The 13,561-nt window shown below is 49.6% G+C and overlaps 1 protein-coding gene across 5 annotated transcripts in view; it reads left to right on the top strand.

The window, feature by feature from the left end:
- The window catches only part of Klhl22 (kelch like family member 22), a 40,837-nt gene extending 29,771 nt beyond the window's left edge, over window positions 1–11,066 (top strand). For all 5 annotated transcript variants that reach the window (XM_023711694.1, XM_023711690.1, XM_023711693.1 and 2 more), the window contains exons 5-7: window positions 4,935–5,127; window positions 7,537–7,770; window positions 10,092–11,066. In XM_023711694.1, coding sequence (XP_023567462.1) covers window positions 4,935–5,127; window positions 7,537–7,770; window positions 10,092–10,457 — 793 coding nt within the window. In that variant the 3' untranslated portion in view covers window positions 10,458–11,066. The remainder of the gene's footprint in view (window positions 1–4,934; window positions 5,128–7,536; window positions 7,771–10,091) is intronic.
- Window positions 11,067–13,561: the final 2,495 nt, after the last annotated feature.

The raw sequence follows: 13,561 nt of genomic DNA, 5'->3' as shown, positions 1-13,561 counted from the left end.
TTTTTTAATGGCTCAATTTCATAGCTGCAGAGCCACAACTAGGCCTCCTTACTTGAACCCACAGACCCTCAAAGCAGAGCTCTCTAGGATATTTGACCTCTGCCCTGCAATAGAGGGTACAAGTAACTATGTGCCCAGCAGGGAGACTGGACTTTTCTACAAGGTCATCCCTGGGTGTCCCAGTTGAGGACTCTGCCTGCCCCTGTACCCTGGCTTTCTGTTCTATGATGTTGATCTCAGTTTCATTCAAATCACAGTCCAAATTCCTTCTTGTAGACATGTACTGTAAGACCAAAGCCAAACTCTGGGTAAAGCTGATACTGCTGCTGTGATCAATAACCCCAGTCTCAAATTCCAGTCTGGGAGTTGGATGATGATGACAGGTAGAGATGCCAAGGCCTGTCTCACAGAGCAGGCACACCCTCAGGGTAGACCTGGAGAGGAGGGCCACAGCCTGCCCACCTGCTCACCTCCTGGCCCAGTGTCTGTCCTCTCTTTAGAAGGAATATTTCAAAAAAAAAAGAAGAAGAAGAAGAAGAAGGAGGAGGAGGAGGAGGAGGAAGAGGAGGAGGAGGAGGAGGAATGTTTCATTCATCTTCAGTAAACTCAAAACTTATAAATGAATCTCTGATTTTTTTTTTTATTTTTAAATTTTTTTTTTAAGCTAGGCTCTCACTATGCAGCTCAGGCCAGTCTTACACTCACTTTTAGCCCAGGCTGGTCTCAAACTTGCAGCAATCTGCCTGCCTCAGCCTCCCGATTGCTGGGATTACAGGCATGTACCACCACACCTAACCTTTATTTCATTTTTATTGTTTTTTGGTACTAGGGATTGAACTCATAACCTTGTGCTTGCCAGGCATGTGCTGTGCCACTGAACTATAACCCAACCCCCTAAATACTTTAAGTTGTTAATGTTCTGAGAGTTCAGTTCTTTCTCATCTTTCTCTTAGTTCACCCACCTTAGAATCTATAGACCAGTTGTGGTGGATCTATGGTATGCATGCCACAGCTGGCTGTCATCGAAAGCTGTGGAAAGTTCCCCAGCACTGCTATAGACCCTCAGAGTATAAGAAAATAAATTTTGCCATCAATAAGGAGTTGTATCTACTAGATTGTATCTTAAACCCTGATACAGAAACCCCATGTGAAATTTTTCTTTTCTTTTTGTAAGATAAGGTCTTACTGTGTGCCCCAGGCTGGCTGCACCTGTGGCAATCCTCCTGCCTTAGCCTCCTAAATGCTGGGGTTACAGGCATGTGCCACCACACCCATTAAGTCACTTCTTTTTTTTTTTTTTTTTTTTTTAATTTTATGTATTTGGTACAAGGTCTCATTTTACAGCTCGGACTCATAGTGATTCTCCTGTTTACAGCCTCCCAAGTGCTGGGATTAAAGAGACACATGCCACCACACCTGAGACTGTGTTTCTTTTTTTTCTTTTTTCTTTTCTTTTCTTTTTCTTTTTTCTTTTTTTGGTGGAACCAGGGATTGAACTCAGGCCCTTACGCTTGCCAAGGAAGCGCTTATTCCACTGAGCCATCTACCCGACCAAGACTGTGTTTCTTAAACGTATTTATTTCTCAGTTTGGTTACTGGGAGGTCTAAGATCATGGTGCCTGCCTCCCCAGTCCTAGTGGAGGACTTTTCTTGTTCCTTTACATGGTAAAGAGTGAACTCCACTTTCTTCCTTTTATTGTTATTTTTTGTTTTAGTGTTTAGAGGGAAGATAGCCTAGGCTGGCCTACAACCTGCCATCCTCTTACCACAACATCCCAAGTGCTGGGATTACAGGTGTGCACTGCTATGGGCTCTAGTCTGTCCCTTTCACTAATCCCACCCTGAGTACCATCATGACCTCATTACCTCATGAAGGCCCCATCTCCAAGTATCATCATATTAGGTATTAGGACTTCAACACAGGAGTTGGGGGATACAAACATTTGGTCCATAGCAGTGACTAGAACTGTTTATATTTTTATATGAAATGTTAAACTAGCTGGGTGTGGTGGCACACACCTGTAATTCCAGCACTTGGAAGGCTGAAGCAGGATGATTACCATGAGTTTGAGGCCAGCCAGAACTATATAGTGAGACCCTATCTCAAAAAAGCTTTATATTTTTTAGAAAAAATATTCATTGAGGCTCTTTTCCAATAATATGAAAAATTAATCCAATAAAACAGTGGTTAGGGCTGGAGGTGTATCTCAGTGGCAGTGCATTATTGACTGGTGTTGTCGATGTGTATGTGTGTGGTTCCTTAAATACGAAGCCATAAAATCCAAATGAGCTCAGCCTAAGAAACAGCACAGCCAGCTGGCTGTGGTGGCACATCCCTTTAATTACAGTCCTCCAGAGCCTGAGACAGGAAGATCGCTGAGAGTTCAAAGCCAGCCTCAGCTACATAGTATGAGCCCTGGGCCAGCCTGCATTACACAGCTAGATCCTGTCTGGAAAAACAAAAACAAAACAAAACAAAAAAAAACCCCAAAAGAAATGGCAGAAGACCAGCAGGAAACAAGTGAAAAGTATCGAGAGAGTTCTGTCTCCCTCTAGTGGGAAAAGCAGATGTGGTCTATTCTCAACGTAGGATGGGGGCAGGGAGCAGGTTATTGAAAGGAGCACAGTGTATCCATTGAAAAGCAGTGACCACCCCTATCTAGCCTCTAGCCAGGTGACAGAACCCCTGTGAGCCCTGACTGCTGGGCCCAGCTCCACTTTCTGCTGGCTTGTTCCCCCTGATTTAAATCTCAGATACTTTCTTCTCAGGAGGCCTTTCCTGGCTGCTGAAAAGAATCTCAGCCCCCACTGACTGGTCACTCTGCCTGCCTCACTTGTTTCTCCTTGGCCTTTGAGATTCTATGGAGCACTTATTAGCTCTGTTTCCCCTTCTGCAGCAGAAGTCCACACCCTGACGCCCCCTCTGGGTCCCTGCACTGAGCACTGTGGTATTTATCAAGGGAATGAGTGAGTTCCTTACTGGTAGTCTTACTTCTCTGTTTTCCTCACTCAGCAGACAGTGCATGGCTACCTGTGCCAGAGGGCGTGCTGAGATACAGCACTGAAGCAGTGAACCCTGGTCTTTTAGGTGACACCCCCCAACAAGTTAATAAGGAAAGCTCTTATGCTCCTTGTCCTTTATAATTCTTCATGACATGTTCTAGGCCACTGGGCCAATGCAGGGGCATAGATTAAAAGTGATGCCCAACTATACCCAGCTAGATAGGGAGGTCCAGGTGACCAAGGTGTGTGTCCTCTCTACTGGTGGTCCCACCTCCTGACAGACAGTGTTTCCTATATTCCTAGTGACTGGCCAAGGACAGGAAAAGCATACATAGAGCATATCTAACTTGGGCTTTGGGTGAGGAATAAAACTAATCTCTTCACTGGGTATAGGCCAGAGAGAAAACACTTATATGAAGAAAGATGTAACTGTCCATGTGCAACAGAGCTCGTGGATGCTGGCATCAGCATTCCTGCTCCAAAAGAAAGACCAGACATGGGTTGGGAAAAGAAGGAAGGCTCCAGGCTCCTGAGTCCTGGCACCTTATTACCTTGGGTCATCTCTTCACCCAGCACTACAGCTCCTTGCATATTCTACATGAGCTCTGCAGAGTGCCAGGTCTAAACATGTAGAGAAAGGGAAGAGTTTCCAAGAAAGTGAAGCAAGCATGGGATTAGGGAGAGAGTGCTAGAAAAGTAGACTGTGAACAAAAAAAGGGGGCCGGGGAGATGGCTCCATAGAATAAGTGCTTGCCTGGCAAGCGCAAGGGTCTGAGTTCAATCCCTGGTTCTGCAAAAAAAGAAAAGTAGACTGTGGCCCATGAGTGGCTCTGGATGCTGGGCTCAGGCATTTGGATTTGGGAGGTAAGGTGGCACCTCACTGGTACAGATGGGAGCAGATGGACAGGGGAACACTGCAGAGGACAGATGAGCAGCCAAGTGAAAGTAGCTGGGAGGCAGTAGCAGACTGGGTTCACAGTGCAGGAGAAATGGCAAGCGACAGCTGGCAAAGCTGGGCAGCTAATGTTGCTGCTGTGGAGTTGTGCTGTACCATCAGGAGGGGGCCGTGGGGAAGGAGTGGAGAGGCAGCCTGAACAAGCAGTGGGGGTGGGCAGTGAGAAGACACTTGACTGTGCAAAGCAGGAGAGTGAGGCCCACTGCTTGGGGGTTAGCTCTTTCTATGAAAATTGGCAAGGAAAAAGATGAAGGGCTGTGATTTGGGGACAGCTGCACTAAGTGGGGCATGAGGTGGCCCTGCTGTCAGAAGAGTGAGCTATAGTAACAGTACTTGAGAAGCACTGGGCTTAGCAGAAGTGAGCAAAGGTTGTGTGTGTGTGTGTGTGTGTGTGTGTGTGTGTGTGTGTGGCCAGCTCAGCCCACCAGGGGGCTGGAATAAGAAACAAAATATATTTCAGATGCATGAAGCAGGGCTGAGAGAAGCCCAGCACATGCTGGGTATTGACAAGGCTAAGGATGTGATGGTTACGGTGGACAGGGCACATCTGAGGAGTGCCACATAATGGAGTGTTGTGGGGGACTGAGATGCCCATCCAGTTGGGATGATTTACCTGGAATCTCCCTGAATGGGGACAGATGAGGAGTTGGGCATAAGAATAGCAGGTAGGCACCTTGGGTGCACAATTAGGCTAGAAACTATCCCAGAAGATACACCCCAAAAGGGGCCAGCGTCATAGGCAGAAACCCAAGAGGCTCCATACCTTCTAGGCTGGGGCAGGGTACCTGTGCTCCGATGTAGCAGCCTACTGGGCTGTCAGTGGGTCAACATGTTCTGGCTTATGGGGGTTGCCAAGGTGGAAGACATTCAGACTGGCCTGCAGCACACAGGAGGAAGGGTGAGAGCAGGCAGTGTGGGCCCAAAGGGCAAGCTTGTTGCCTGGTCAGTCATACTTTGTCCTCATGTCCCCTCAAAGGTATGACCCACGGCATAACCGGTGGTTCCAGATCCAGTCCTTACAACAGGAGCACGCAGACCTGTGTGTGTGTGTGGTGGGCAGGTACATCTACGCTGTGGCAGGACGTGACTACCACAATGACCTAAATGCTGTTGAGCGCTATGATCCTGCCACTAACTCCTGGACCTACGTGGCCCCACTCAAGAGGGAGGTAAGAAAGTGCTCTAGGAGGGCCTTCTTGATTTCCTTCCCTGAATGTTCAAGGAGTTAGACGCCCAGGCGTGAAGGCCCAGATCAGGAAACTAGGCCATGCGAGCAGACCCATGTTGCTCCCAGTGTCCTACAGTGGTTGATAGGGTCCTGAAGTTCAGCCACGCTATCTAAAAACAGCACACTGGGAGTCCAGACCACATTCTTCAGACTGTTCACCTCCTGAGTCTCACATGCTGATCTTTGGTTTTGCTTTGAGACAAGGTCTTACTGTGCAGTTCAGGCTGGCTTTGAACCCACTATGGAACCAAGGCTGGCCTCAAACTCATAGCAGTCCTCCTGCCTCAGCCTCCTCAGGTGCTGGAATTACAGGGATGCGCCACCATACTTGACAAATGCTTAGACATGCTGATCTGTGTCATGCCATCCTGGGGCCATAAATTGCTTTAATCTCGTAGTTCAGTGTAGACAGAAACCTCCTTTTTTCTGTCCCCCAGCTCAGCTGACATGCCCTAGGACATTTCCAAAAATGGCAAACAAGAGGGACCCGGAAGGAGAGGACAGTTCTTAGCAGCCTGGCTGGCTCACAAGGCTTTGCTCAGACTTCTCCCTCACAGGCTGCCTAAAAGACAGGGCCTTCTGAAAGCCAAAGCTGTTTTTAAGGTTCTATTCTTTATATTGAAAATAAAAATCAGATACATTTACACAATAATACTTCTATTCCAATTTGAAGTTGTTTAAAGTTATGTTCATTATGCAGAGGTGATGTTTAGGGAGGCAGCTCTCCTCCTTTCTGTGGCTCTGCCGTACTTGGATATGACCAAAAAATGAGCCATGGGCCCGAGGGGAAGGAAGAAGCTTTGTTCGTCCTTGCTTCCCAGGTCTCAGCCTCCGAGGACAGGGTATGCATCCTGCTAGTGCCAGCAATGCTGTTTGCTGAACACATGCTACCTACTGGTGTCTCTGAGGATACCTGAGCGCCCCAGAGGTAGACAGTGAGTATGGTGTGGAGGCCTGGGCCTCTGCCCACCTTCGGTTGGCCACCTCTTTCCACAGCCCGCCATTTCTCTATCACTCCTCACCCCAAACTGAAGCTTTGACCTCAGAGTATGAGGAGTAGGGTCTCCCTGATGGGAGACAGCTCCTTGTCTACCCAAATCGCTAGTGGAGCCAACAGAGTCCTGTCGTCCTTCCTCTGCTTGCTTCTAGCTGTGGCCTGCTGCTTGCTCCTCATCTCTTTGGGGGAAGGAGCCTCTGTGGAAGGGCCTCCCTATCCCAGTCCTAAAGAAAGGTGAAAAAATTTTATGGTAAAGATCAAGGGGCCCTTGAGACCAGCTGAATGTGGAAGGCTCCTGGATCCTATTTCAGGCCTCAGAGGAGTGGAGGTGGGGGATGGGCCAGTCTTTGTCTGGGGAGGTAGGGGAGCCGCAGTTCTCCAGGTTGGCCACAGGATGGCAGTCTAGGGCTTCAACTCGCCTGGCCACGTTGAGAAGTTCACTTTCTTCCTGCTTATTTGCTTTGGGATCCTGTGATGACAAAAAACGGCAGACTTTATCCCTCAAGGTGTTCACAGCCTTGTGAGAGAGAGACCATGATCTAAGCACTCCACAGATCAGTGAAGTCACAGTTGTAGTAAGTGGGATGAAAGGAATGAAGAAAGGTGTGGGGGAGCGTCTTACAGGACACGTGGAGATGGACTATTGGGAGAATGTCTGTCTGAGGAGGTGTCAATGAGACTGAGCCCAAAAGCAAAGCAGGCAGATGACTGCAGGGCCAGGGAAGGCCTTCTGAGGTGCGAGGAGTTTCACAGTGTTTCCTGAGCAAGGAAATTTGGGGAACACTGTGAAGAGAAGGTGGCTGAGAGTAGCATGAGCAGCAGCGTATCTGTAGGGTTGCTTGGCCATGGGGTGCAAGGGAGAGGTCAAAGTCCCTGTATATGGGACACTTTTCCCTTGTGCTGTGGCCTTTTCCCTGACTAGCTTTGAAAAGGATGGCTTGGTTTTCTTGGAATTCTCCCACCCAAGCAGGTGTTTCCACTCGGGGCAAAGGAAAGACAAAGATGGGCTTGGCATCTAGGTCTGTAGATGTGTCCCCTATTGGGCAGAGGTCAGGGATCAACAAGTAGAAGAGTCTGTCTGTTTAGAACCGCAGGAGCAGGGCTGGAGATGTGGCTCAGTGATAGAGATCTTGCCTTGCATGCACAAGGCCTCAGGTTCCATCCCCAGCACCATAAAGCCTGAACCAAAACAAAAAGAACCCAAGCAGCAAATCAGGAAGTATGAAGCCTCAGGAAGCAGCTGAGGCTGGTTTGGGGCCATGAGTGGCCTTGGCAGAGGCTGCCTGGCCGCACTTCTTACTGCCCTCTTGCACCCCCTTTGCTGACTGCTGTTCTCTTGGCTGCTCCACGCAGGTGTATGCCCACGCAGGTGCAACGCTGGAGGGAAAGATGTACATTACTTGCGGCCGCAGAGGGGAGGACTACCTGAAAGAGACACACTGTTATGACCCAAGCAGCAATACCTGGCACACCCTGGCCGATGGGCCAGTGCGGCGGGCCTGGCATGGCATGGCCACCCTCCTTGACAAGCTGTATGTGATTGGGGGCAGCAACAACGATGCTGGCTACAGAAGAGATGTGCTTCAGGTGAGCCAGGGCCAGAGCTGCCCACCAGGGAGCAAAACTGTTAAGAAAGCCAGGTATGGTGGTGCATGTCTGAATCCCAGATACTCATGCGGGTGAAAGGGGAAGATTACAAACTTGAGTCCAGTCTGGGCAACAGCTTAGTGAGATTTTGTCTCAAAAAACAAAAGAGCTGGGGATGTAGTTCAGTATTCTCTGGGTTTAGCCCCAGTACTGCCCCCCATTTTTTTTAGCAGAAGTCACGCCCAGTGTACATCCTGTCCCACGCACTTAGGCCAGCACACTGCTGTAATGCTCCTATGATGGTCACTGCAGCAGTTTGACATATCACAGTTCTAGAGGTCATAAATCTGGCAGACTTAAATCAAGGTGTCATCAGGTTGGGCCTTTTTTCTACAACAAAGCCTTAGGGGAGGATCCTTCTCTCTGTTGTTGGGGGAATCCAGTCCCTGGTACTTACAGGGTGGAAGTCCCTGTTCCCTTGAAGGCTGTCAGTTGAAGCCCCCTTTTAGTTTCAGAGGCCACCATCCCTGACTCAGAGACACCTCATCGTCAAAGCAGCAAGAATAGATTCCCATCTGTCTGTCTGTCCCTTTCCTTTTTCAAGGATTTGTACAGTTATAGATGCTCCTTCACTTACAATGGGATTATGTCCTTATAGACTCATATTAAATTGAAAATATCCTTGGTCAAACAATGCATTGAACTTATCTAACCTACATCTTAGCAGTGTGGCACACTGCCAAGACTCGTTGTTCACTCGAGATGGAGTAGCTGACTAGAAGCTACAGCCCACTCACTCTGCCCAGCATCACAAGAGATACTTGTACCATGTATTACTAGCCTGAAAAGGACCAAAATCCACAACTTGAAGTATAGTTTCTACTAAATGCATATCACTTATGTACTGTTGTAAGGTTAAACAAAGTTGTAAATTGAATTATATTAAGTCGGAGACCTTTAGTGAGTCTGTCTAGAAAATTTACCAAAGGACAAAAATAAAACAACCTCATCTGAAGTTCCATATCCTAATCCCATCTGCAAAATCAGCTTCTCCATATAAAATAACATTCACAGGGTCCAGAGATCAGAGCCTGCATATCTTTAAGGGGCCATTATTTTGCTTACCAAACTAGAGAATGAAAAGTGATTAATCAGTCAAGAAGATAAAATTTGGCTGGGTCTGGTGGCACATGCCTGTAATCCCCACACTCTAGAAGCTCAGGCAGGAAGATCCCTGTGATGACTTCAAGGTCAGACTGGGCTACATAGTAAGTTCGAGGCCAGACTCAATTACATTGTGAGACCCTGTCTCAAAACAAAAATATAAGATTTTATGGTTCTAATACATATTGCCAAATTCTTGGGCTGGTGAGATGGCTCAGTGGTCTAAAGCACCTACTTAGAACAAGCTTAGCAAAGCACAGGGACCGTGGTTCAATCCCCCAGCACCACATGCCAGCCAGCCCCGCCCCCTGGTGGGCTAAACTGGCCACACACACACACACACACACACACACACAATAAATAAATAAACATATTGCCAAATTCCTTTCACAAGTGTGGCTGTACCATACGTTCATCAGCATTGGATTTCCTGAGTTTTTTTCCCTTTCTCCAGTGGTTGTTAGTTAAGAGTTGACATTTTGTTTGCATTTTTTTGATTACTAGTAGGTTGAACATTTTCTGATGTCTTTGTTTACTGTTTTAAAGATAGAAAACAGTGCTGGTCACAATTAGTCAGCTAGTAACTGCTTCCACATTGTGATCTCCACTAGGGCTGGGCATCTGAGGGTGGTAAAGACATTCAGGTGGGGTCAGCTTCAGTTGTGCGGAGGGAAGTAATACCCTCCAGCATGGAAAATGACAGCTGCTGAGGGGGAGGCACCTGCAGTGGAAGCCAGAGTCTGGCCTGTGCCCAAGTGAGGCAGGAGGGAGTGGTGCTGTTCTCGACAGGGACTCTCCAGTGGCCCTGCTGAAGACCTGAGTGTGTCTGGGCAGGTCAGAATGTCACTTGGCCCATGGATGAGCTAATTCAGTACTCTCTCTGAATCATTTTTTCTTTTTCTTTTTCTTTTTTTTTTTTTTTTTTTCTTTTCTTTTTTTTCTTTTTTTTTGCGGAACCAGGGATTGAACTCAGTACCTTGTATTTGCCAGGCAGGCGCTTATGCCACTGAGCTATCCCTGGCCCCCATATCATTTTTTCAATTGCTTCATTTTTTCAGGGTTGTAGGTGACCAAGGCTTTCCTGGTCAGCTGGCCTGCAGTGGGCTGGCATCCTCTCTCAGCAGGTGCCCACCCTTGACCCTTGCCTTGCTTTGCAGGTGGCATGCTACAGCTGCTCCTCTGGACAGTGGTCATCTGTCTGCCCACTCCCAGCTGGGCATGGTGAACCTGGGATTGCTGTGCTGGATAACAGGATCTATGTGCTGGGTGGCCGCTCTCACAACCGTGGTAGCCGCACAGGCTATGTGCACATCTATGACGTGGAAAAGGACTGCTGGGAGGAGGGACCCCAGCTGGACAACTCCATCTCAGGCCTGGCAGCCTGTGTGCTCACCCTTCCCCGCTCCCTGCTCCTTGAGCAGCCCCGCAGAACCCCTGACCGCAGCCAGGCTGATCCAGACTTCGCCTCAGAGGTGATGAGTGTGTCAGACTGGGAGGAGTTTGACAACTCTAGTGAGGACTAGGGCTTCAGTGCCTGGCATCAGAGGGAGGGGTGGCTGAGGCTTCAAGGGCAGTGCAGGCCACAGGTATAGGCCAACCCATTGGCCCTGGGGTTCGGCACTTCCCCTGGAACCTGTGGCTCACCAGCTCCAGCCACTCTTTCTTTACTGCAGCTCCTTGGTGTTTGAAGGGCTGCTGTAAACCCTGTGGTTGTGGTTCACGTTACACTTGGAAATGTTCCCCAAAGGCTATAGTCCTCTGAGAGAACAACCAGGCTTGGTCCTCCTTGCTGAGCCTTGGAGGTCATATGTCACCAACTGTCTTGGATGCCCCCTCCCTTCCTGGCTTTGGTCCGTGATGGGATGAAAAGGTTCCTTCTCTTCCAGGACCTGAGATGTGGGAGCCTGGGCAGAGACGCTAAGGCACATGGTATCTGCCCTTCTTTCCATGAACAGGGCAAGGCTCCTTAAGCAGCTGGGCCCTGAGTGATTGGGAGCCTCCAGGGTGCAGAGAGGGAGCAAAGCCACATAACATTGCCTGGGGCTGGTTCTAGTGATGAAGAGATCCCCTATCATTGGGTTTTTCTGACCCTGTGTTGTTGATAAATGGAATAAAGTATAATACAAAAGATGTTACCTGTTTCCTGTGGCCTCAGTTCATTTCCTACAGAAGGGTGGATTTCCAAGGTCACAGTTGTCTTGGAGGCTGGCTGTGTTGTGAACAGCTGAGTTCTCACCCAGAACTGAATGGCATGGAGTGGTCAGCAGGGAACCAGCGGTCTGTCCAGGTCTGGTAGCAGGTGGCTGCCTCAGCCGCTTCAGCAAGTTCTCTCAACCAGGGCCCAGTGAACTTAAGTCTGGCTCATTAGAAATCTCTCAGGTCTAAAGGTGGAGCTCAGCAGTGCAGTGCTTACGTAGCATGCATGTGGCACCTCAAAAATGAATAAACCTGGAAGAGGGACCCAAGTAAATGCCTAGCCTCGGGGTGAGGAAACAAGAACTTCAGCACCCAGAGAGGGAGGGAGCATCATGTCACAGGAGGGGACCATGAGACACAGCCTTAACCTTGAGGGGTGCCTGTGCCTGGCCCCTCCCCTCCTTTGTCATTATTTCCTAAAGGTCCACCAGGTAACTCCCAGGCATGTTGTCTGAAGGGACATGCTGGCACAGTGATGGAAGGAACTTTCACCTATCCATCTATGCCTGGGTGTCACTCTTGGAGCCATCAGCCATAGCCAGCAGCCCCATAGTGATAGGCTGTGTGCTGCACTAAACCCATCACTCAGCCCAGCTTCCAGGCCACACAAAGCTTTATTCCACCTGAACACCTCCTTCCTGCCTGCTCCAGGGTCTGCACCCATGAATTGCAGCCCTGACTACAGGAATGGGTTCTGCAGGCAGGCTGACACCTCCTATGGCCCTGTCCTGCAGCCAAGTGGGCAGATTGTGGGAACCACCAGAACACATTGGGGCCCTGGCACGGAAGTGTGTGGAGGGGAAGTCAGTATGTACCATAAGGGGAAGTTGAGCTGCTGCTGTGGGCTTTCTATTCCAAATCTGAGAACTCTAGGGTGGAGGCCTGAGTTGGTGTCTAACACCAGGGCAGTGCTTGTGACCTTCACTCTAAAGACTTCTGAGGAAATGACATCATACAAAGACAGCTCTGAATGGCAGATCCGGTGTGGATCCCTAATGGGTCACTTCCAATGGGGTGTTTATGGCCACATCCTCTAGTGTCACATCTACTCCTCAGGGTAAGGTGGGAGGATATAGGCTTAGAGGAGGAACCCCATTCTGTAAGTTTCAGTTACTCTGCATATCCTGTCTGCCACCACCTGAGAGGCCAGGGCAACAATTCCTACATAGCCATAGTTTCTGGAAAGGAAATGTGCCTGATGTGTCTGGCCACTCTAACATCTTCTCAGGCTGCCAGCACTACCCCACCCAAGCCAAGTGTGGCCGCAGGCTTTCTTTTCCATTTAGTACAGGGGATACAGGGTCTCACTACGTAGTTTGGAGTCGTGATCCTCCTGTTTTCAGCCTCCCAAGCACTGGGATTACAGGCATGCGCCACCATGCCCAGTGTCAATCACAGTCTCAGCTCACCCTGGGGTCAGGGCCGTCACAGCATGCCAGGGATCAGACCCCAGCCACTGTGCTCTGCCTAAGCAGGCGCTTTAGTCCCACTGAGCTATCAGGCTGGCCCTTACAAGCTGCTGATCTACAGAGGGAAAAGAATGGCCTATAGAGGTCTGAGTACATTGGGAGAGTGTACTCTGGCCGAAGCTGGGCCTGACTTGCCTCAAGGGCCCACACAGTGTACGTGACCACGCTGTGCCCAGCCAGCCCAGTCTGGGCCCTCCACTGTGGCCATGACCTCCATCCCTGCTCTCATGCTAGCTCCTCCTTCCAGTCCACCTTCAGGAAGCCATGCTGGCCAGAACTAGTCAGCCAGAGCTGGGCTTCTCATTTTGCCTGTACAGTAGTCATCTCACGGGTACCTGTGAATGAAGCCACTGCTTCATCCTGGTGTTTACCCTTCATTCCACCCATAGTTCTTGGTCTGGGTTAGGGGTGCTTTGGTGACTGAGACAAATGAGGGCTTTTCTGTGACACCCAGTCACCATACACTGCAAAATGTATGAGCCACATGCAGGCTGCTGTGACGCTGAGAGGACACTGGGGACATCTGTCCTGAGGATGGTGAGGGGCCGCCAGATGTGGATCTGACTCATCTAGGTGTCACACTGATGGGTGAGTAGAGATCTGAGGTATTTAGGCACTCCTAGAGATGAGTGTGGGTTTGGGACATCATCCAGGTCACCAGAGATGGGGTGAGGAGCAGGTCTAAGGGGAGGAGAAAAAGTGGGGAATGAAGAGTTGCCTGTCCCTGAAACTGACCCAGCTGAGGTAAGTGTTTCCTCCTGCCTAGGGGAGACTCAGTGCCTGTCGAGCCTAGAGCTGGGCTGGGACAGACACTATAGCCTCAGGGACCTGTGCTGGTCTGTTTGCAGCAGCCACAGTGAACCTGCATGGGAGGGGCTCCCAGCACAGAGAGGGCAGTGCTGAGGTCAGGGCAGTGCCCAGGCTGAGCTGTTCAGAAGTGGTTGGCCTGTTCACTTGTCCCC

Source organism: Octodon degus, unplaced genomic scaffold (genome assembly GCF_000260255.1).
Source record: "Octodon degus isolate 3935 unplaced genomic scaffold, OctDeg1.0 scaffold00021, whole genome shotgun sequence".
In the NCBI taxonomy this organism is placed as follows: Eukaryota; Metazoa; Chordata; class Mammalia; order Rodentia; family Octodontidae; genus Octodon; species Octodon degus.
The sequence above is the reverse complement of the archived record's forward strand: the minus strand, read 5'-3'. Positions and strand labels throughout refer to the sequence as shown.